The sequence below is a fragment of the Hippocampus guttulatus genome, chromosome 5 (genome assembly GCF_054856545.1).
Source record: "Hippocampus guttulatus isolate MCC_2025c chromosome 5, RoL_Hgut_1.0, whole genome shotgun sequence".
Taxonomy (NCBI): Eukaryota; Metazoa; Chordata; class Actinopteri; order Syngnathiformes; family Syngnathidae; genus Hippocampus; species Hippocampus guttulatus.
In genome coordinates this window covers 7305272-7329784 of record NC_141265.1, presented here as the reverse complement: position 1 = coordinate 7329784, position 24513 = coordinate 7305272, and the positions used below count along the sequence as shown (strand labels likewise).

Below are 24513 nucleotides of genomic sequence, written 5' to 3'. Positions count from 1 at the left end.
GTAGCACTGTCCAGAAATTGCCTTCAATGGTTGGACCATTAAACGTAGACATTACCTTGACTGACTCCTAAAGGGTTCAAAGCTGTTAAAATGATTAAGAGACAACACAAAATTATAATTATCAATTGATTTGTAGAGTGTCCATCCATCCATCTATCCATTTTCTGATCTGCTTATCCCCACAAGGGTCACAAATCCCACGTGACTCCCAGGGAACACTCACCAGACACGTAACTATGAGAACTCTGCACTTAAAATTGATAACTGAAAACAGCGTTTTGGCATCCAAATGCCTCAAATAAATTTTAGCAAATCATTATGATTGTTTACTGTTCAAGCCATCTAGTTTTCATTTCATCCTGCAAAATCTGCACACACGAACAATATAATCCTCCTCCTTAAGAACTACAGTATAAAGGAAAAAGTAAGGAGCAACAATAAGCCTAAAGTTCAGAAGGAAAGTTTTTATTCCAAGAACAACAGCATTTTCACATTCGAAAGAGAAACCCAGTTATAATATTGCAGATTTTTGTACATCAAAATTTCACAATTAGTGCATTTAATGGATTGACTCAAGTGAAAAAATTATCATACAAGAAATTTTGAACATTCAGATTTTGCTGGTCGGGGCAGACAAAAAGATAAACTTTTTTAAGGGTATGAGATTGACAGCCCAGACTAATTACAGTTGTTTGGAATAGGTGATATTTTTCCTAGTTGGTAAACTTTTATGAAGACCAAATGAAAGTATGTTTGATGAATCCAGAGGGAAACTCTCAATTTAGAACTTTTAGAACATTAAAAGCTTATATTTGTAAAACGTGCCCCCTACTAGTGGATTGAAACAGTTCTAATAATATTGTGCATTTGAATTAATCTGAGTTAAAAATCATTATTGATCAATAACAGTTTTTACAGATAAGGCTCTCATTTGGCTTTCCTTCAAGACGTTTCATTTACAGTACCTTGCCCAAGGGTGCCACGCAAGTCCAATGAAACATCACTTTATAAATAAATAAATAAGACCCACCCCCACCCCTCTTTCATCCCACTCATAGAGTATGTACACAAATACAGTCCTTTTAAGCCCAGTCAGTGTGTCAATTCCCTGCAATGTCTCTAGAGATGATATTTTTCCGAAAATAGTTTGAGACATGAAATAAAAAGCAGTGTTTTGTTTCATAATTTTGTAGCTTTGTCCACAGGGCCCTGATGGAACAATTCTCTCTTTTTTTACTTAATAAAATTATGTTTATAATTACCGGTACGTTTCCGGCTACAGTAGCCTATCGATTGATACAGTCATTTGTTTCCAATCAAATGTCATCATACTGCTATGTATCACATGACACCAAGATCGATCATTTGGGAATGGAAATAGGGGTACCGTACGTCTTTCCACAATAAAAGCTGTTACAATGTAAAGATGCTCAATTTGCTCAAATAGGTTTTATTTTTCCTTGGGTGTTTTCTTAAGTGGTCCAAATAATAGAATTCAGGGACAAGAATTAACATGTATCTAAACTGGGCAATGACCTTTGTAAATTTCAACATTCTTATTAAATTCCTGGAAATTACTTCACCATTAATGATGGCAATGTAGTGTTATGATTTTTAACAGAAACATTCAAAACGTAAATTGTGAAAATATTGTAAGGCAAAGGGAACTGTCAAGGCATTTCACCACCCAAAATTGCATAGCTAAGGCAGCCCAGGACTTAGTATAGCCAATATTTACATTATATTCATTGCATTCTTATATACAAAGCCTAGCCCACATGCCTAAGCGGGCACCTACCCATTTATTTACACATTCATTTTCTACTATGCAACTGAAACCTGTACATGTGTGGATTCTTAAGTAGTTTGGTCGGAGGCAACAACTCCACATTTTTGTCAGTGAAAATGACAACAAAGCAATATAACCTTCATTGACCCACAGACAATTATGAAAAAGTGCCAAAGAAAATCGAACCCATATATATTATGTAGAAACTGAGTCAAAGAAGACTTCCGGTTAGGAGAATTCTAGCAGTTTTTTAACTTGCAAGGCCGTGGCAAACCACAAGAGGGCACCGATTAAATTGACTAAGGTTTTGTGTTTGGAAAAAAATGCAGCTTTAAATCTCTGGCACTTGACCATGCCCCTCCATGGGGCACATGGCAGCACATATGCGCTCTCTAACGCTCTGTTAAGTTTCAAGCAAAAAACACCTTATTATTGGCAAAAAGTTCCCCAAGCACACCTTAAAAATAATGACAGTAAAATACATGTTCAACACCATTCCTTTGGTAATAAATGATTTGGCTGGAGTGCAAAATAAAAGCAATGTGACATGCAATAAAACAGTCGATAGCTCAGTCCAAAGTATATGAATTTTTTTACACAGTAGTCAACAGTAAGGACAACAGCCACTTGGTGTTATTCCCTACAGCTCTGTGCTACATGCAAGCTTCAGTGTCCAGGCTCCCTGACTTTCCAGGGAAGGTGCAATCCTTGTTGCCAATGGCAGGAGAACAGGGTTGAGGATGACCCACATCAGTGATGGCCTGGTGTAAGGTGTTGCAAGTAGGACGGCGGGAGTTATGAGGGGAGAGGGGTGTCGTGTGGCAAGGTGAAAGTGTCTCATGAACCTGGGCGTCTCTGAAGCTGACCAGTGTGGGGATTCGCGAGGGGTTGTTTGACGGGCCGTTGTCAGCGCGAGGCCTCATTCTGGTTGCAAGTTTGTGTTTGGAATTAAGGGCTACGCCGTCCAACTTCTTTTGTTCTTTGTTAGCGTGTAGTCCCTCTCCCCCTGCGTTGCCATTGGCCAGGGGAGAGGTTGACGGGGGAGATTCAGAGTGGGACTCGCTTAGGCTGAAGCACATTGAAGAGTTTTCACTGGAGGAGTCCTGAAAAGAGCAATCCTCAGATAGGGGCAGTGGGACAGGTGAGGGACAGGCCTTTGGGGGAGGGAGGTCATCACTACCATCGCTATTCTGTACATCATCTGGCAAGTTTGGCTGGTGAGTCTCCTGAAGAACATTTCCTTGTGAGTTTTTGTGCCATTCATTATCTTGTTGACACCCATGGTCTCCATTCATATTTTTACAGTGAACAGTTTGAGGCAGAACCTGATTCACCAGCCGGTTAGTGTTTCCAGGACAAGAAACGGGTGTTTTCTGTCCCGTGTAGCTCGAGATGGCTGGGAGCTTTTTGAGACCAGTCCCATGCTCCTTCCAGTGTTCGGCCTCCCCTTGGCCAAAGTTGTGTCCGTAAAGTAAGTTCAAGGGGTCCTCTAAGGGAAAGTGGCAGGGGTTAGCACTTTTGGACTCCCTGAGGTCCGGCAGGGCTCTTATCTTTGCACCCACGTTCAGGGAGGAAGAGGAGGAGTTAGAGGACGAATATGCAGAATCTGTGATATTAGAATCAGTGAGCACAGGTACTGAATGGGTTCTGGAACCATGCTGGCCCATTACTCTACTCGACCCTCCTCTGGCTTGTTGTGTGTTAGCTAAATACTCAGCCTCAAAGCTGCGATACAGGTCCTGCTCTCTCTGCGGGTCCAGGGTTGGCGGCATCTGGAACCCAGGGCCCAGTCCTTCCTCTTCAGGATCCTGATGGCCCAGACCAGAACAGGTTCTACTGAGGCCTCGTCCATTTGGTCGAGTGCTTTGGGATGACCGAGGCAGGTGGGCAGCATGATGGTGAGAATTCCGGGGCAAGGAATGAGGAGACCGCCGTCCTCCCGGAGTGACTGGGGGTAGCAGTCTGCCCCTTCCTGCGGAGGGTAAGCGAGGGGGTCTGGGAGTGTTTATTGTCTTCTTACTAGGGCTGTTGTTGTTGTTGGTTTGTACTCCTTTAATGGGTGAGTTGGAGCACGAGGCTGACTGCCTCTTGGACAACACCCCACTTAGCCTGGGAGACGACGGGGGCAGTCTATTGCGAGAGTCCTCTCGTCTCTCTGCTGCTTGACTGGGGCCAGGCCCTGGTATGGCTTCACTGGACCGAGTATGGCCGGGTACCTTACTCTGGCTGTGCGAACGAGGAGCATGTAGCCTTCTGGGACCTTCGTTACCAAGAGATCTGCCCCTTTCCGTCCGTGCGCTTCGAACTCCATCAGGTGCTTGAGGTGGGTTAGGTTTCAATGCGGAAGCGAGCACTGAGCGTTCCCGAGACTGGCTGCGTGCACGGGGCAATGAGCTGCGCGGTGTGCTCTGATTTCCAGGCCTCTCAATCACATGCTTACCCTCCTTTCGATTGACAAGTAAGACAACCTCTTCACTAGAGCGGTGTGACGTCCCACTAAGAGAGAGACGTCCTCCTCCTCCTCCTTTGGAGGACGCTGTGGAAGAGTCACTATCTCCAGAGAGACGTCTGGTCATGGGCAACATTGTCTCCCTGTTCCTGAAACATGAGAAGGGGAGAAGCCTTTACATTTCAAAAACACACAATATGTGATAACGACTCATATTTGTTTCATCATTCTTTTCCCTGAGTCATCTTTCAAGGAAGCGACACAATCTGCCTCACAGCAACTTTTCAAATGACAAATTTCACAAGGTCCCTTATGGAGCACGTTTGGTGACAACCTGACTGAAGAGAGAATGTCCAACTGGCCCACCGCTCAGTGTTTCTCCGTACAGTGGGCTGTGACGGCCAGGGGGATTACAGTCAAGATGGGAACAAGTGAGAGGATTAGAACTAAACACACAGTCCTACTATTTCTCAATTAGGCACTGTTCCACGGTAATGCACCAGTGGGACTATCCACTCTGATTGTACGATCAGCTCTTAATGTTCACTTGGAGGAGGAAGTAAGCAAAGGTTGATATGTAAAGACTGCGTTGTACTTTCAAGCGTCTGCACATACTGTACATCATCTGTAGTTATCTATATACCTGTTCATGATCAGAAACAGACAAGTAACAAACTCAAAGTTGCGCTGATATTATAAAATGTTTATTTCCATCATGTTCTCATGTATTTGTTATTGTGTTTCAGTGGTGTAAAATGCAGTCAATCTAATTGAGTCATTACATCACTGACGATTGCTTCATAACACCAACTTAAACATTTCATAGGAAATGAACACATGTCCAAATTTGGTAATTAGTTGCAGAAGGCAAGCCCACCTGTTGACCTAGTTCCCCAGTTAGCTTTCAACAGTTGTCGAGGGATAGTGGGCTGATTACAATTTCTCTCGTCTGGAATCCAGCACCCACTCAGAGTTAATTTGAACGTTCTCTGGACTTGACATCTACCGAGTGTCATTTCTAAATACAGAACATTGGCCTTGTGCCAAAATAACCACGTCATTATGTTTAAAATGGTGCTTTCCCACTGATCTATGAGGAAAGTATGAATTGAACCAAATGTATTAGGCCTTAATTCTCTTTACAAGCAGCGGACAAGCGGCTGGTGGACAATGCTGCTAATCTGGCTTTGTCACTACGATTCAATCACGAACATGCAAATTCCGAAGCACATCAGAGTTTATTTGTTCGAGTCAGGCATGGGGTGAAATGATCTGGTCATCTTTCATGTTCACTTAAGTGAAGGAAATGGAGGAGAGTGACAAAGCGGTTAGAAAGAAGAGGATGCAGAAGAGCCTCTTATTGAATGTTTTCCACTAGACGGTGCTAAAGAGTGGTCGGGTGAGGCGGATTTATCAAGGCAATGTCACCTGAGATTAGATAAATCTGTTCCGGTCTAATCTAATCTGCTTCCTGGCATTTGCACTTGTTGTGCATTCGTCAAATTCTTTTTTTCTCGGGCTGCTCTGCCAGGTGGCACAAAAGAACAAGTGGCAAAAGATAACCTGAGAGCGATTACTTCCATATCATGAATGAACTTTCCTGCACACTTTGTAGACACGCACACTCACCTCAGCGGGTTGAAAGCTCGAGGTTCCGAGCGATCTCTGGGTGGTCGTGGAAGACCAGTACGCGGTTCCGGTTCAGTAGGGGCAGAGAAGTTCTGAGGGTGGCTTGGCCTTGTGGAAGCGTTTGAGGCACAAGGTGTGGATGAGGGCTCCAGCGTGCGTCTGTCGGGTGGTTTGTAAGGTGCCATGCCGTCGTTTCGCCAGTGTGGACCAGGACTTGTTGAGCGGGAAGAATGTGCACTTGAGGACTTACTCTGGCCTCCCTGACTTTGGCCACTGGCCTTGGCCTGATGGTACCGGTGGGCTACAGGGTGACAAGTGGACGGGGGTTTAATAACAGAAGCCAATCAAGGACAACCAAATCAGGTTTTGGATATCAAAAGGAGGACTAAATATTTTGCTTACGGGACAGCGACCAAGATATGACTGAGGTTGTTAGCCATGCAACTCTGACTAAAAGTAATTGCAGCTTGCATCAGCTGGACAGAAGTCCATGATGCCATCATTTCAGAAACAGTTCGGACATTGCTTCTCACAAGTTATTGCAATGCTAAATTTCAGTACTTTCAGGTCATGGTAGCACTTGAAGCACATTTTCCATTGCAAACCTGGATGAATGTGCTCATTTCTTGGCTAATGTCCAATGAGTCAGAGGTCAAAATGAAATAGAAGGCGTATACACAAAGCTGAATAACAGTGATGAATGGACCCATTATGAATTTCCTCTCATGTGCGGCCCTTACGGTGTCCACACCTTGTCCGAACACAGCTCACAATTGGGGATGATTTGTTTAGAACCTTGGATTCAAACAGAGCAAGATACTACAAATGTTGCTGTTCGGTAAAGCAACTGACGGGCAAAAGCAAGTGAGCTCACCAAAGGCTGCGCAGCGACATGGGTCATGCTTGTCCAAATAGTGTTCCAATGTGTCCCAGCCCCCTCCAACACGTACCATCACATGGGTACGAAGGACCTGAAGCGAAAAAAAACAACAACAAAAAACAATGTTTCAGCAGACAATCACATCACCATATATGGAAATGTTAAACCGATGAATGTTTTTCATGTATTGCAGCACAACAGTCAATAGATTCTTCTACAAGTTGGACAGCTTGCCGAAAATGTTACATAACATCTAGATGCCCCCTCTTTCACCCTCCCCCCACATCTCCCCCTTTCTCCTCCATCACGCCCAGCTGCCGTCATTAAGAGGGCTGTTCATTGCCATGCCAACTCACAGTTAAACCGAAAAGGTAGCATAATAAAGAGCTGTTGCGTTGTAAAGACTTTCATTTTGGCCTTTTGCATTCGTCTGGTTTGATATTCCCTCAGAGGATAGCGTGGTGAAATTAGCATGGTAACAACTCACCTCTGCTGTCCTCTCTGGGAATTTAGTTGTCAGAGAGTGGAGCGGGGAAATGAGGGTGGTTGTCCCTAGCAGAGGGGGGGTCATGCATATGTCACTTTCTACTCTCCTCTGCTCTCTGAGGCACACACATCCACAAGATCAGAGTGAAGAGCCACACTCCCTCCAGGCAGAAGCTGTCCTCACTGAAGCAACACACTCTCTGCCTGATGTGATGCGCCGCCTCGCCTTGTGTTGTGTAATAGGTGCTGCCAGCCACATGTTTTAAAAGGTCGTACCTGGGTCTCCCAGGCCGGCCGGGCCTGCGACAATCCATCAGGGTACATCTCTTTATCCTGGCACAACATTTATTTTGGGCTCATCACACGCGGCGTAGCATCTAATCACCGGGTTCCAAATCGTGGTCAGGGAGAGGCCACAGACATGGGATGTGCGCGCCTCCGTCTGACCCCACCTTCTCTATAATACGTTTTCTCGTCAATCCACTAGTCTCTTCATCTGGCTCACTCTGCTCCCCTCCTGCATGATGATGCGTCAAAACAGCTGATCTGCTTATCTTTGTCAGAGCATAAACTGCTTACTCTCAAGTGACCTGGCTTCAGGCTGGTGACAGTGTCACTGGTTGTCCGATACTGCTACCTAAGAACAGTTTAGTGACTTTCTCAGATTTTGATGTGAACAGTAGTCTAGTACATATACTACAGTTATTATTTCTCATTTGGTAGATGTTAAAAATACACATGGACACGGTGGAATGGCCCAAAGGTCATAAAATTTGAAATAAATTATTAGTATTCGTTATTTCCACAACATGTTATCTTAATAGTCACATGAAAGGTGCATGGACCCCAAGGCCCTGTGGCCAGGATAAGCGGTATAGAAGATGGATGGGTTTGTTTTTAAGTTAACACTTAAGTATTTAAATGTGTATTTTTATTAAGAGTGTAAATTGCATTTACACCTGAATATTTAAATGTCACGTCCAAAAAAAAAAAAAAATGCCTGTGCAGGAGAACCTTAAGGAAGTCAAGCTTGTACGAGGGCAATGGTTTAACTTTGGAGCAGATTACACACACAATGTGCTCGAAAATATAAATTCATAGTGTTGAAAAATCAAATCAAGGTCTTGAATTTTAACAAAATGTGTACAACGTAGGTTTAATGTTAATTTTAATTGGTTTGCTTTTTCCTTCTTTTTTGTTTCCAAGGTTAAGAATGACATTAACTCACAATGAAAAGGCATTTTGCATGTTTGAATTTGCACATACACAGTCGAACAAGAATGTGCAGTGTGCATTTTCGATTAAATTTCTGAAAAATACAGCAACTGTAAAGCATATTTAGACATGGCACAAAAAACACATACCGAACATTTGTGAGGCTTTGTGGATTAGTTTTAAAATCTATATCCAGGTGAATATGCTGTTGGAATTTTGAGAATTTATTTAATTTTGTTTACCTAGGACACTTACTTACTCACATAATCGTAATTCAAATGATGTCACTTTTGATAAAATATATACAGAGTGTATTATCTTCCCATAAAATGAGCCATAAAACCAATCAGTGCAGATCACTTAAAACTAAAGTGCAAGGGAAAAAAATGATTAGAGAGACTAAGTGATGCAGCAGTCAGTCGTTCTGAAACCGTATAAGAGCAGATTTACAGTGTGCCATGCCAAAGCTTCCATTACATGATTCAACAAAACACTCTGTGTCCAGTTGCAATTGTAAGCATATCCAATCCCTTTGTTTCATTTTATGAAAAAAATCTTATGCCATATATTCATTTCCAGATCCCACAAGCTGGCCAAAAAGATGTTCAAGGACCATCTTCCATTTTCCATTGCTGGCTCAGCTGCTGGGACTCGAGACACTCAAACCCTGTTTCTATAGCAACAGCATCTTAATAAATGCACACGTTCAAACAATGATCGCTCTCATTTTGTTGATCAAATCCTATATTCATGACTGAAAGCATCCCTTTCTCAGGAAAAGTGGCCTCCCTCAAGGAAAAGAAACATTATGAACTACTCCTCTGTCCTAATGGCTCAGTTGCCCATTTGCTTTATCTGTTTCATGGCCTTTTTCAGCCCCAACACCCTTGACAAAGCTTTAGCTGCTGAATAGTTTTGTTTTGTTTTTTTTGGCGATCAAGGCGGCCACAGCTTCCTCTGCTCAGTAGAATAAAAGAGGCGTGTTGGCCTCACTTGTATGGGTGTTCAGGCATATGCATAATCACTGCCATCCTCCGGGAGGAACTGGGAGAAGGCGGAGACAGTGTGAACAGAACTAATCTGACAAGTGAAACGCTCCCAGAATGGCAGATGAGCACACAGAAAATCACACGCACACCCCAACAATGCACTTATGAATAAAGAGTGGCAACACGGCATCACTTTTTGTTTACTCACATGCCATCGACACATTTGACTAATATGACAGTTCTGGTAATTCATGTAAGTATCATAAAAGACACAGTAGGTGTGTATTTGTCTGAGAGAATTACAGCAAAACACGATTGACATAGCCATTCACAATATTAGGTACCTTTCAACGGGATCCGATGAAAGAAGTTTCAGTTATTCTGCACTTACAAAGATGCGCAAAGAGGACTTTAAGAGTTTAATATGATTCACTTTGCAGTTACATTTGCAGGGCATGGTGAAGAACTGCAAAATGTATCAAAAGAATTCTGTAAAAAAAAAAAAAGGTCATCTGTGATACAGATGATTCAAAATGGATCATAAACTGCACAGATGTGGCTAATCAAGTGTCCGAAGAAGAAGAATACATGTTAAATCTAAATCTTGAAAGCACTGAGAGACAGTACTTTTTATTTATCAAATTCCACAATGTGAAGTATTGACAAGGTGGAACCACTCAGTGAAATGTGTATCGACGCTGACAGTGGAGCAGATCGAGCCTGTAGATGTTCACAATTTGGTACACCATCCCATTAATCTGCCAGGGGCACCACATAGGTAAGCGAGACCGAATCAATACTGCCCAGCAGTCTCCCCACCCAGTCCTGTGGGGTTTGATGCGGGTATAGTGGCAACTCCTTATCTGAAACTGAGACAAACAGTGCTGCCTGCACAAAAATACTGCCGAGATAAAGGCCAATGCAGGAAATGACCTAAATCTCTATTTGTGTCTCAGTGGGAAAAAGTGCAGTTCTGGGAGTGGGCCAGACAACTGTTTTCAAAACAGTCAACACAGTGTGCAATTGCAGTGCTTACACTCGAACCCCCAAGATTCAAACACGGTCTTAAAATTGACTGAAAAACTCATGAGTTTGAAGCATCATCATGCTTGGCACCGTGCGAGAGAGACGTCAGACTGGAGGACTGTTTTTTTCAATTTATTTATTGTTGGTACCAATGATGTCGAGAAAAAGAGCTGGAAATCTTGTTGCGATGTCGCGGTATAGTGAAGTACGGTTTACAATCAAAGATGGAGCATATCGGTTCTGGTTGATCAGGACAATATGATGAATATGATAAATCGATCATGAAAGAACAATCGAATGTGCAAATTAAATTCAATCTCGTCTTTATATGAAGAGACTCACCTGCCAGGCACACACTCACAAATTGTAAATTGTCATTGAGCTCAAAGGCTAAGCTGAAGCTCAGAGGGGATGGAGCTATTTCTATTGCTGGCCTGATCCCAAACTATGGAATGACCTCCTAGGGCACATCAGACAAGCATGTTGCTGTTCGTTTTTAAACATACCTTCAAACCGATTTTTATAACAAACTTCAAGACAGCTTGTTTTAGGGTTATTTGTTTTGACTGTATTTTTTTTTTTTTACTTTATCAGTGTTGTATTGCTTCTAAACTACTCTCGTCAATTGTCTTATGCTTTATGTTCATGTTGTATGTTATATTCATGTACAGCACTTTGTATCTAAAGTGCCCTAGAAATAAAACTACCGGTAAGTTGATTTGAGGGAGTGGTTTCTTAATTTTTCCACTTTCCACATAGTGTGACATTGATTTTGTTTTTGTTTGATGAAGATTTAATATACTGGTACCCTATGCAACCACTTTTTTTTGGGTGACATTTGAGAATGGTGAAAAAAGCTTTGTATGGTTCATACAGGTTCTAGGATGACATTTTGAACCCAGACAGAGGAATTACATTTCTAAATGGGAAAGCTGGTTCCAAAATGTGACCAAATCGGAGGTTGATCGGCATCTCGAACTAAATTGTGTTTGACCTCAGAGGTTCCACTGCACTGTGATGATGCTCTCAGACTGTGATGTCAAAGAAGAAAGAAAAAAAAGCAGCTTTGCTCTTAACATGCTCAGACAGCCCTCTGTCATTCCTCCAACATACGGCTTGATTTATTGAAGCTACCACCGTTTGTTACGGTGCAATTACAGCAGACCTCAAAAGGACACAGTAATAATTTTCAACGATGGGACAGATGCAGCTGATGACATCAGCAGCCTTATTGAAGCTTATGCAGAATGTGTGCGACAATCGAGCTCAAGTAGCTTAAGGACTCAAAGCGATTCAATAGAGTCACCATTTTAACTGAACCCTTTTACTAACATATAATCAAGTGTCATTATACTAGAAGCCGAGAAAAGTTGATGGACATACCCTTATGAAGATCAGCGCACTGGAGTCTCCCACTTTGTACTTGCCCTCTGACACCTTGATCATAGGAAACTGAGCCGGACAGGAACACCGGCCCAGAATCTCACGGACCTGAGAGGAACAAAACACAACACTCATTAAGGAACAGCTCCATTGACCTCTTCCTATCCCACACGTCTGCGAAGCCGTGATGAGGTCATGCTTAGTCACATATCTGTAATTGTGACCTTTGCAGAGAGAAATGTCAGCTACACAATAAGTATGCATTATGTACGTTTGGCGTGTGTGTCATTTTCCTTTCCAAGTCCACTCTTAGGATCTCCTAGGCGATGGAGTGCTCCACCCATTTCTCTTGCCACATTAGAAGCACTTCCTTGACTTATTTCTCCAGATTACTTCGGTTAAAAATAAATATGCCGACATAGCGATGAATACACTCTGTCCTATGTGACATTGTTTCTGGCAGCGGCAACATCGGGCGATGGTAGGGAAGGAGCCCACAAACCAGAGCAGGAGCAGATGGGGGAGGTGGTGGTGGCGGTGATGATGTCAGCAGGCCAGCGCCGCCAGCTGGATTTTGAATTGCGATCACAAGCCAGCGCCCTTGCTGTGGTTGGGGCTGCTTATTAGGCAACTGGAGTCAGACACGACTGCAGGGTGGAGCCAGATTTGCCTGCGCTATACAGCCCTGAGCTCTCTCAGGATTGGACAACTCACATCTTGTTCTTGGCATGTCTCAAACAAGTGTGCTGGAACTTCTTGGGTGACAGAACATCAAGAACCCAACTCCAATAACTTTTACGTCATTATGTGCCAAATACCAAAGCACAATTCATGAGAGTTACAATAACTTATAATGTTAATCAATCAACAAAATCTATGGGTATAATTTGATTAGAGAGGTGATGTGAGGTAAGGAGACTGACTTTCAAATAAGAGATAAGATATCCTTTATTTGTCCCACACTGGGGAAATTTACAGCCTCCAGCAGCAAGAATATAGGTAGAAAGAAGAAAGAGAGCAGCATTTACTTCTTTTTTGTACTTGTGTGACACGTAAAACGTACATTCTCAAAAAAAAAAAGGTTGCATGAACTTAAAATTTTAAGGCAACAAGCTTCAATAAAATTTAAAGTTTGGCAAGTCAACAAAACATTTTAACTTTTGCTGTCTGACCATATTTTCTTTCGCATTTCACAACAAAGAATTCCTCGTATATTCTCCCTAATTTAGAGATACGAGTCACAACAACTCACCAAACTTGCTTGCTTTGTTGTGCTGATACCGTTGCCATAAATGTCAATACTTAAAATTTTAAAGTTCTTCCAACTTAAATGAACATTCTTGCCCCGCCAAATAAGATGTGTTTTTTTTACAGGGTATTAGTTGCATTTGTAAAAAGACTTACGAGGGCCTTCGCATGACACCTTCGCAAAGTGTGGACACAGGAGCCACTGATTGCAAGTAGATGAGATTATGCTTCAATTCAGACGCTATAATCATGTCAACAGCTTCAATCTTTTCGACAGCCGGGGCTGCACTACACAAGGCATACGGGATGAAAGAAGTGCAGCCTTCACCTAGTGTGTTGAGAAGATTCTCATTTCCTTTGGGGCGGCCTCTTGCCAATTAAATGGGTGGAATCGCAGCTGGGATGCGGACTGCCACCTGGCTCGGTCACCTCTTGACTTGCTGTATTTTGTTTGCTTACATTGCAACAGTCATGTATGCATGTGCCTGCCCTCTTTCTGTCTGCTCTGTCACTGCGATTTTCAATTTGTGAGTAGCCCTGTTTGGAAAAACCCCAGCCTGTGAGTTAATGGAACCATTGCCATGGAAACAGACACACACACACACACACACACACACACACACACACCCATGCACACGCGCACACACACGCACGCGCACACACACGCACGCACGCACACACAGCCTTTCCAATGGTTCCGTTTGCCTTTTTTTTTTCATTCTTTGCTCTCAGCTGTTCAGCTTCATGAGGTCACCTATTTTATTCCAAAGAAGCCCCTGCCATGTGTTCAAGTATTTTTCTCTTCAAAATGAAATGTGTGCTCTTCCCAAGCCGTCGCTCGCCTGGCAATTCATGCACACACAAGGTACACTCAACGTCTTACACACCACAACCAGATAGAGGGGGAGGAGAAAGACAAGGTCAGGCAAGAAATATTGGGAAGAGGCGCCTGAAGGCGGTGAGAAACGGATGGATGAATTATAAATGGAGGCTGGTCACATGAGATGCTTGGAGTAGGATGTGCGGATGTTCAAAGCAAGAAAAAAAAAGAGGGAAAAAATGAACGATTCACAACATGCTGCCTACTATCCTAAGTTAGGAATGTCTCGATGCAAAAATAGAGTGACAACCTTTTTATTTTATTTATTTATTTTTGAATGAAGAGATCGCTTTGACGGCCATTTTGGTTTTAGTTACGGTTGAACTGGAATTACGTGTCATGTAGGTGACAAGTTCTATCTGGAGTGTTTGCATTAAAACGTTTTCATTCCTTGCCTTCCGGACCTGCACGCACATGAAGGAGCATTCGTGGAAGAGATAGACTGATACTGAGGGCTGAGCCTTCCCCTCAGGGACGGTGAACAGGGGAAATGGGAGGGGAAGGGATCAAGATTTTGCATGCTATTTCCCATTTTACTCTGAGACTTTTGGACAAATAAGATCAGGAGTCAACAATCTATGTTGGCTTAGTGCTTTTGACAAACATAGGTGTGCTTGCGTGCAAGAACACGAGCTCATCACGGGATTGTTATGCAAGAGATAATTATTACCAAACTTCAACGATAAAAAACTAGAGATTATGGAAACTCCCTAGATAGGAATTTACAGGAACCGTTTCCATTATTTGATGTCTGTGAGTCAATCACAGGGAGAGACAGAACACACGGTGTTTTCACAGGGAATTAAAATTGTGATGAAGTGGCATTTTTCTAAAGTGAAAAGGATTCAAAGATATTATCTACGTACCATGAATGGAAATTCCGACATGGAAACCACGCCATCCTTTTTGGAATTCGTGCGGGACTTCCAATCACATTCACGTCTTACATGGAACTATTGATATGGCAACCTGTGAATTTTCGTAATGCCAATAACTGTGTGCCAATTGCTGGTGGCCAATGTCTACATTGGAGTTTTTGTTTTTGTTTTCTTATGCTGCGCCAGTGAGGAAAAGTTGGACAACATAAATGCTGGTCAAAAAAAACAAATTGGATATCAAGGGAGAAACATTGTAATATGGAATAGTAATAGATTAGGATCCCACAATAAATAATTAGGACAGTAATGCTACTGTATATGCTACATGAAGGACACCGCCCCTATTTAGATCCCACCGTGCATGAATTGTTATTTTAGCGTAGCCTAGTTTACAAAGTCTTGGTGTAAAATATTTCTTGCCTCAAAACTAATCAGTACTTCATGTACCAAGCCAATGCAGTGCAATGAATAATATTTACAGGAAGCAAAATGGTGAATTTTTAACATTTGCATGCTTGACTGAAGAGGTGGTGTTTATCTTCACACGTAGCTGGTTGAACAGACACTTGTAACCCCAAAGCAACAAGTTACGTATTACTTTCCTCTGTCAGCTGCGGTGTGATCTTATCCGAGCTGAATTTTTTATTTCACCGCCAAGCTGTAGCAATCAAGTGATCAATGACCATTTATTTCTCAACATGCCCAGAAAATGTTTCGATATTAAATCAAATTAGTGGAATCTATGGTGAATGTTTGCACATACAAAGTCAGACTGGAGCAATCGCAATCAATGGGGTCATTCTGTGCAATGGCCACCTGAGACCTCCTTGAAGACGCTGCAGGCAGGCGCAGAAAATAACCACACGCGGACAGAAGCCCGCTCAGATCAACGCGTAATTAAACACCAATCATACGGACAAGCAGCCGATATCATGAAACAGTTTTATAAGGAGCCATAAAACAGACGACATGCCATTTAAGTCGGTTGTTTCTCACTGCCTGGAAGGACGGACACCTTGGGCTATGTGCAAAGTCCCCAGGGGAAAGAACCCTAAAACGGGTGACACCTGACAGCCACGAGAGCATGTGACAATGAAAGACAGAAGCAATGAGTGGAGCCACGCTCTCTCAGCAAAGCGTGTGACCCAATGCAGGGCAGGAATGACCTACTTTTCTTGCGCTCTACTGTAGCTCTTCTTCTCAGAGCAGCATCGACTGCAGTCAGGTTTAGCCGAGTGTACAGTAAAGTCACTCGGGGGGGACCCGCTCTTTTGTCTACCATGCTTTTTGTTTTTGGATTTCCTCAATGCATGAGTTGGAGCATGTGATAACTAACGCCCATAAAAGGCTCCGGTGCATCCCCTCATCCCCCCCCCCCCCCCCCCCCCCGGACCTCTGCTCTCATCTCCATCCAAACAAAGACTTTGATTGAAATGACAGCATTTAGTTACCGCGCTGTCAGCAGTGACAGTCTATTCATTTACCGCAAGACATACTGTTCTGTTTCTTAGCTCTATCTGGCAACGAGAGGTGGGGGGGATGGGAATGTAAGAACTACAGCTGAAGCCTCGGGTGAGGAGAACGATGAACCAGTTGGAAATATGGCAAAAAGGATGGCGCTTTGTCTTCAGACGCGCAGCACATTGATGCCGACATGGGGAACAATATGAATGTCCATTAGAGACAGGGGGCTGAATGCTTTTAATTACAGCATAGGCATTGCACTGCCTACATGAGCAGCTCATGGCCTAACAGCAACCTAGAAAATGTGCAATGCCGAAATGCATACAGTGCAATGTATATAAAGTTGGAGTCGCTGTCATAATCCCTCTCTAGTGGAGATATGATCAAATCCCCTCAAGCAGAGGATAAACATGATATGGACATATAGACTAGTAACAAAGTCAAAGAGGAAACTCTTTAAATGAATGCATGTGGAGATCAATTGTTTTTATGAGTATTGCAATGATGTCACTCCCATTCTATTGCCTTGACAGAACTACTGACGCACGCGCCCCTGACTCAAGTTCTGATGAAGGAAATGAGTGCCTGGTTACTTCCCTAACTTTAAGTGTAAAGAGGTCCCACGGTGAGATGAGTAAGGGCAAAGTCGTCAATGCATCACCGAAGAACAACAATGGTGAAAATGCGCAAGTGGCAGGAACCAAGAAAGTAAACCGGACATGCCCTTGCTTTGTAAACATGACGCCAGGCTGTGTATCAACTGTTTGCTTTTAGGACACAGAAGCAGCTCTAACTCTCATAAGTGAATATTTAGTAGATATTAACACTTAAAAAAGGAATTCTAATCCTGACAGTGATGTACTTGTTTCTCTTTGTCTCTCATGGGAATCAGCAATCTGAAGGTATTAGATGACATTTCATCCGTAGCGAATGCAGATATTAATAGAGAGATTGAAAATGCTGTATTATTAGAAATCAATGGCTTAAGGGAAGCAAAAGGAAGTCATTAAGGACAGAGGGCTATCTATACTGTATGATGCAGGAACTTGTCATCATGGAGAGCAGAAGCCACACAGTCTGCTCCAACAGCTGCGGACCAATAAAATGAAACCCTGCAACTTTCCCTTCTTCTTTGACAGACATGACTAAACGTAATGAGGTTTCCAGTAATTATGGAACACTAATCTCAAGGCAGACTGTGACATATAACACAAATAACAAACGAAAGCCCCCGAACAGTTTGCAGGATAAATTTGTGAGCCCATCAAAACAACAAATGCATGCTCGAAGATGACCATAATGCATGCATCAGGCATCTCCTGGACTGCGGCATGCATTTCAAACACACTTTAGTTTTGCTTACGCAAGTACCTTTTCAAATGTTTCACATTTTGACGACGCAAACAAACGATGGTATTACACGGCGACTATGAAGGGACAACTGAAACGATCGTAATTTGTGTATCGTGCCAGTAGTTAGCGATACAAGAAATTAGAATCAAATAGATTTGATGTGTTTTTAACTTAACAGAGATTACAGCACTATGTTACAACATTAGGTTAATAATAGTATTAAATAATACTAAATAATATAAATAAAATAATAATAGTTAATAATAATAATAATAATTACATGATGTGAAAAACAATTGTAAATAGCACTGCGATTTATCCCTTTTGTATTTATATTGCACTTAATTGAACGGTGTTTGTTTGTTTTTTCTTCTTTCTTCTTTCTACCCACATTCTTGCTGCTGGAGGCTGTAAATTTCCCCAGTGTGGGACAAATAAAGGATATATTAGGTTGTGACATACTCATATATACTCAGAGTGAACATTTGCACATGTTCTGTGTTGACAGAATTTACTAAATTTACATGCCGGTGGGAAAAACAACATTTTCAAAAACTTCCAGGGTAGGGGATCCATCATGCCATTTCCATGAAAAGATGATTTTTCTTTTCTTTTTATCCACTTGTAGTTGGAGACAAATGCGTATGCATTATGTATATTGAACAGTTATGAAATTGGTCAGAATAAACTTATCAGGCTCTATTATTGTGCTCAGCTCAAATCAAGTGCAAAATGCAGTCTTACTGTGTGCATTTGTGGAGTTTTCTTTCTTGCACAGGTGGAAGAGAGCATTTGCGCCATTGTAGGATGTAACGGAGATGACTCCCTTTCAAATAAGGCCAGTCGAGGCGCACACAGTCCTTGACATTGTGCAAAGTGTATTTATACAGGTAAACTGCAAGATCTCCCCTTGCGAATTATGTTGTCAGCGCAGTCTACCAAATTTGCAAACATGCTTACCTTGACTTGCCCCGGCACAAAAAGGAAGATGCACCCGTTATTACACTAATCGGACGTGTGCCCGTCTACAAAAATAGCGCCCATGGTGTTCAACACGTAAACGGTTCAATTTCAATGAGATAGACTTCATTGTTTTCAAAATAAAGGCTTTGAAAATTATGTCAGTTTTTACAATTCGCCGAGGAATGAGAGGCGATGCACCATTCCAAAGGTTAAAAATGAAAAAAAAAAAAGTATATTATTCACTTCAAGGACAAAATGCAGTTCTGCTGCCAAGTAAAATAAAGACAATTTAGAGACCACCAGATTGGTTACCTGTATGGTACCATCCCACCCCTAGTGTATAATCACTTTAGTTAGGACCGGTGATGTTTGTCCACCCCCAAGTTCCATTGCTGTGTTCACAACGGATGAACTGCCTCAAGTGGGAATACAAAATAGGAATATAATTAAAACAAAGTCATGTGTGCTTCCGTGAAAGTAATGACGTGAATAAAGCCAAACACTTCTCCAAAAAAGACTCTGTTTGAATACCAAAATAAGAAAGACAGGCACCTTTTGTCCTAAAAGTGCAGTTGTATAAGCTTCAGTCATATGAGTGTGTACACAGTCTGGACACATCCTCCTCCACAAGCTCACAAAGTAGAGGTCATGTCGGGAGCGCTCTGCTCTGCTGTTTTAGCAGCATGACTGTCGAGTCCCCTCCTTCTTCCCTCAAAACGTCTTCTCCGCTGTCATCTTTTTAGTGTCAAAGAGACACATTGTTCAGCTCGTCAATGCGCAAACATCATCTTCACCCTCAAGCGTATGTGCTGCTGCGCCGTCTGCCTGCTCATTAGCTTTGCCTCTTCACGAGATCTTTGCCTACCTCACGTGTGTGCCCCGGGAAGAGGTCAACGGGTTTAACCACAATGACAATAAGGGAAATGCCATTGAAGCAAATACATTTTGTACACATCAACTGTAGGGAAATAAGTGGACATAAAAAAAAAGAAACTTCCCGATTCGCGAATGGCATTGAAGGTTTGTGTCTCGAACTAACAAATGAACTTTGTCCACATCTCTCTTGCGTGAGTTTTGGCGTCACAGACACGCGAACCCTTCAGGTGAGAAGGAATGCAATGTTTCTCACACGACCATAACACAAAAAACACTGACATGCTACCCAACGTGCTCGGATATGCTCCACTTGTCACATGTTTCTGTGGTAGAAAAACACTCACTAGAAACAACATTAGGTACACCAATACTGTCTCATGAGATCGGAGTCAGCAGGTCTAGAGATTAAATTCCGCCACATTTGACCTTTTACTCCTCTGCCTACGACAATGAGTAAACTTGCAATGCGTTTTAACTGAATAGAAGGTACACTTGCACAGTCTGGGGATTGGTCGTGCGCACAAGATTAAAAACTAAAGACATCGGGCCCTATTTTTGTGTCCAGCGCAAAGTGCACTCTAACTGTGAGCATAGGTGGAGTTTTCTTTTTGGGGAATAAATTGCTCGACTAGCGCAAATAGAAGAGGTGGGAGGTAACAGAGCTGACTCCCCGGCCAACTGAAGCGGCTCCCCTCATTCCCTTTAAATTGAGCGTAGAAAGAGCTAAGCAGTCGGCGTTGCATATAGATGCAGGAGATTGGCACATGCAAAGTACATTTTTAAGGACCTGCAAGCAGATATCCACTTCTGGATGATGTAAAGTTGGCCGCTCTGGATGGAGACTTGGAGACTACCTTCCGTGTTCGACCCTTTGTGCACAGGATACTCCTCATGAAGGGCAAAGGGATGTAGATTTGTGTGGTAGCTTTTCAGCAATCTTCAAAATTTAATGTCTATACTCGAGAATAATTTTGTAGTACAACAAAAACTGGGAAGTGATTGCTACATGACAGTGTCAATCAAGTTGAGCAATATTTCAATAAAGTTTTACACCAGAGGGCTGGGGAGGGGCGTTGGGGGCCCTCTAAAGCAATAACAGTGTACGTACTTCATATTTCTTGCTGCATGCATCTATTCCTTTCATTTTGGCAGAACATCTATATCTACATTGGAAATTTTCTTGACTTTAACGGATACTATAAGCATTTATTTTCACCAAATCTCTTCTTCACATAAACTGAACAATTGTATTTTAAAATATGTGTTTGAAACTGATTTCCATGCAAGACTTCTGAATTTTTTAAAATGTTATAATTGAAAAAAGATTAACTTTTTATTCTAGCACGTTGGGTTTTTGAAATCTTTTCATTGTTCTTTTATTTTGACCGACAAACGTTTGTGCAATAGAGTTTACCATTCGCTGTAAATTATAGCTGTGAGGTTTCAGAAAAAAAAATCCACCCGACTGAACCAAACTCTTAAATTATCAATGTAACATTTATTATTATACTAAATATTATCTTATCATTATTATATCCGTTTATGATTATGAAAACCTGATGTGCTACAGAAGAAAATGAGGGCAGATTCAGACTCAGTGCACATAAAAAATACCTACAAAAGTTTACTTGTGTCGCTGATTAAAATATTTTGCAAAAATTAGTTGACCAGCGTAATAATCTCCAAGATGATTTTTAACTCAACTCAACTGTATTTATAGAGCGCTTTAAAACAACCACCACTGTATACAAAGTGTTGCACAGGGAGCAAATATATATACAACAATAATAGTAGAAAGCACAAAACAGTAAAACTAAGATCAAGTCTGAGTCATGCTGAGTCAAAAGCCAAAGAAAACAGAGTTTTGAGACGAGTTTTAAAGATGGGCAACGAGGGGGCTTGTCGAATGTTCAGTGGGAGGTCATTACAAAGAGTTTAAGGACTTCATGTAGCTCAGGAAATAGGAAGATTTTACCAAATTCAAACTTTTGAGTGGATAAATATACAAATCTTGCAAATCTGCAAATACGGTATGTGTGTATGTGTGTGCAGGGGAAGGATGGGGGGGCATGAATGGGTTACTGGGTGGGAATGAATATAAACGCGCCCCTGGCGACTTACCAACTCATCCAAATTCCTCATGTCACACAAAACTCTCTTCTGGGGCCACGTGAAAGGTTCCGGCTCGGGCTCGTCCTCCACGCAGTGGTTGCTCTCTCTGCGTCCGAAGCACCTGCCGGGTGGACTCTGCACCTCCGGCTCTCGGGGGTCCATCTGCAGGCCGCCCTGCTGGTCTCGGATCTCCTCCTCGATCTCCTCCTCCAGCTGGATGAGCATGGGGGCCAGCATGCCGAACTTGGCGCCGCGACGCGCCACCTCGAGCAGGCACAGCACAAAATTCTTCTCGTTGCATCTCTCCACCAAGTCGTTGGTCTCGAACATGAGCACGTCCTTGATCCACAGCTCCTGACGACACCAGCTGATGAAATTGGACACGTTGTCCCGAGCCAAGAAAGAACCCGCGCTGACGTTGCGGGACTGGAAGACAACGTCTTTGCGAGGCAGCTTCATGGACTGGGCCGCCTCGGGGTACCCCAACTGGAAGTCTTGTGCAGCTCGGTTGACGTTGTTGGCGTGCCGACACAGGGCGCAGCCCGTCTCCAGACCATCCACGAAGGTGTCTGCGCTCAGGTCCAGGTCGTAGAGGGTGTTCAGCCATTCCGCCAGGTCCTCCTTCATGGCGTATAGGTACTCTTCGCTGGATTTAAAGGGCCGGATGCTCTTGGAGGCGGCGGACTGGATGTTGCTCTGATCGGCCATATTGTCGGATTATGTATCGATAAAAGTCTCACTTGATTCCAGGTCTCCTCATTGCGCAACCGCGCTCCGAATCCTCATCTACAAAATAAAGCCCAGTAAGCGTGTGGACGCACCCATGCCGGCGTGCATGTGCGGCGAGTAGAGGCCCAGCTTTGCGCCGCTGTCACGGGCATAGCGGGATGCGGAGTGGCTGCGGCCGTGGCGCGTGGATGCGTGTTCCGGGTGGGTCTCGGTGAGGGAAGCCCGTTTTCTTGTTCTGAGCAATCAACGCGCCCCCTGGCCGCCGGATCCTCCCGGCCCACAAACATTCACGTGTGGCCGTGTCTGTGTCTTCTTCTCCCAGATAAAATAAGGACCTCTGAGCGACAGCGAGCCCACGTACCGCCACGAAGAGACTCGGCCCATGTCGCGCCGCCTCCTGCGTTCAATATGTTGGCCTGCCGCGGGGCTTAAAGCAGCGGAGCGACGCGGTGGCACATCCCATTATGTGGATCAACTGGGGAAGAAGGAGGAGGAGAACTTAACCCCATAGTCACCGGGCCATGCGTCAACCAAAAGAAAGCCATGCAACAACTTCATATTACTTTTAGACACAAATAGAATGAGATCAAATCGGATAACTTACTTTTGAAACACCTCCTCTGTCTGGATATCTATTTCAAAAAAGACAATGCGTGGCTCCTCTCGGATGAAAACGTCTGTCAACTGAACCGACCATAAGTTTTGACTTTCCCGCAAATGGGTCGATAAGAGATGAAAGACAAAACGTTTTTGCATCTTCAAAGACCTAACGGAATGACGTCATCACCCGTGTTGCTCAGGCTCCTGAAGATCGCATTTGCTGTTGTTCGTGACATTTCATGCTAAGGAAGCTAACAGAATATTCAACAAGCAGATACGAGGGAAAATGTGCAAACTCCACACAGAAAATTCAGGGAGGCTAAACCAGTGGTTCCTTTTTACGGAATTGAACAACAATCACTCGATGTTCACAAAGTAACTGCATGGTCGCTTCCATTTTTTTTAAATTAAAAACATTGTTTAACTTGCATACATACACACCTTTTTGTGTTCTATATTGGGACATGTCTGTTGAAGGGAGTTATTTCCAATGTTCAGCAGAAAAAAGGTCGACTTGAGCGACTCTCAAGCACAATTTTATGTAGGTACCAACCTGAGACATATTTCTAAATAGTGTACACATGCTGGTTTTATTCTCCCTATAACGAAGTCTTTGTGTGGCTTCTAATTAACAGTCTGAGACTGAAGCCTCTTATGATCATGGGACTGTCATCCTGCTGCAATTCTCCTGAAGCTGTATGACCTTCAATAATGATTGTGGAGCTTTAGCACTCTTGGGTCTTTGTATACTTAATATTAAGGGACAGACACACCAAAGAGTCAAGTTAACATATTGAAGAGAGTGGTTCATTTACATCCATGACTCAGTTATTTACAACACAGCAAGTTTCTTCAGAGATAAAAATGTTCATCAGTTGGGACAGCAAACCTGATTATCAGGTTCTTTTGGAATGTACAAAAAAGCAGAAACATCACCTGCTTGGGGCCTTAAGGAGAGTCTGTAAACAAAGAGTAGTTCGTTGATCACAAAACAGCAAGAACGCATGGCGCTAAACTGCCAACAAGTTTGAAGCACTGAAGCTGTCAGCTTCTTTTTACACAAGAGCAATAATGGCCAACCAGCTCTTGAAAGTAGGTATAAAATAAACGTGAAGTTAAACCTGAAATTTTACTTCTCACTTCCACTGGAGCAGTTTTGAGTTCTCATGATTTGTGACAGTTTGAACTTAAGCAGCGCCCACTGCCGAGGAGGAAGGCTTGTTTTGATTTAAAACAAGAGGGATGTGTCTGTTCAAGAACGAGTGAGAGAAAGAAGGGAAGGGAGGGGGAGCGGAAGACATGGAGAGAATGCGGGTGGCAGTGGTGATGAGATCATTTTCTGGGCCTTGAAGAATCAGGCTGTCAGTAAAGCGTGTATATGCATGTAGAAGTCTATTAATCAGTCATTGAGAACTACTTCCCACGTCGGTTGGGACTTGCAAACAAATATTTTGGAATAAAAACGCTTTTTTGCTTTCTAACAAAAAATATTTTTGTTGGAAAGCAAAAAAACAAAACAAAACCAAAAAAACCCGAAAAAGAATTGAGTACTTCCATCTTGAAA

At 42.8% G+C, this 24513-nt stretch overlaps 1 protein-coding gene and 1 long non-coding RNA gene across 2 annotated transcripts; one reads left to right on the top strand and one right to left on the bottom strand.

Annotated features, from left to right (window-relative positions):
- Positions 1-449: 449 nt before the first annotated feature.
- On the bottom strand, positions 450-22677 carry gas2l1 (growth arrest-specific 2 like 1). Its single transcript, XM_086111852.1, has 5 exons — positions 21630-22677; positions 11847-11954; positions 6742-6838; positions 5868-6168; positions 450-4387 (listed from the first exon to the last, which is right to left on the bottom strand). The coding sequence occupies exons 1-5, from the start codon at positions 22326-22328 to the stop codon at positions 2443-2445; spliced, it is 3150 nt and encodes a 1049-aa protein (XP_085967978.1). The 5' UTR covers positions 22329-22677; the 3' UTR covers positions 450-2442.
- On the top strand, positions 22422-23379 carry LOC147204851 (uncharacterized). The gene is made up of 2 exons (XR_015100976.1): positions 22422-22560; positions 22672-23379. It is a non-coding gene; the product is annotated as an uncharacterized LOC147204851 (long non-coding RNA).
- Positions 23380-24513: the final 1134 nt, after the last annotated feature.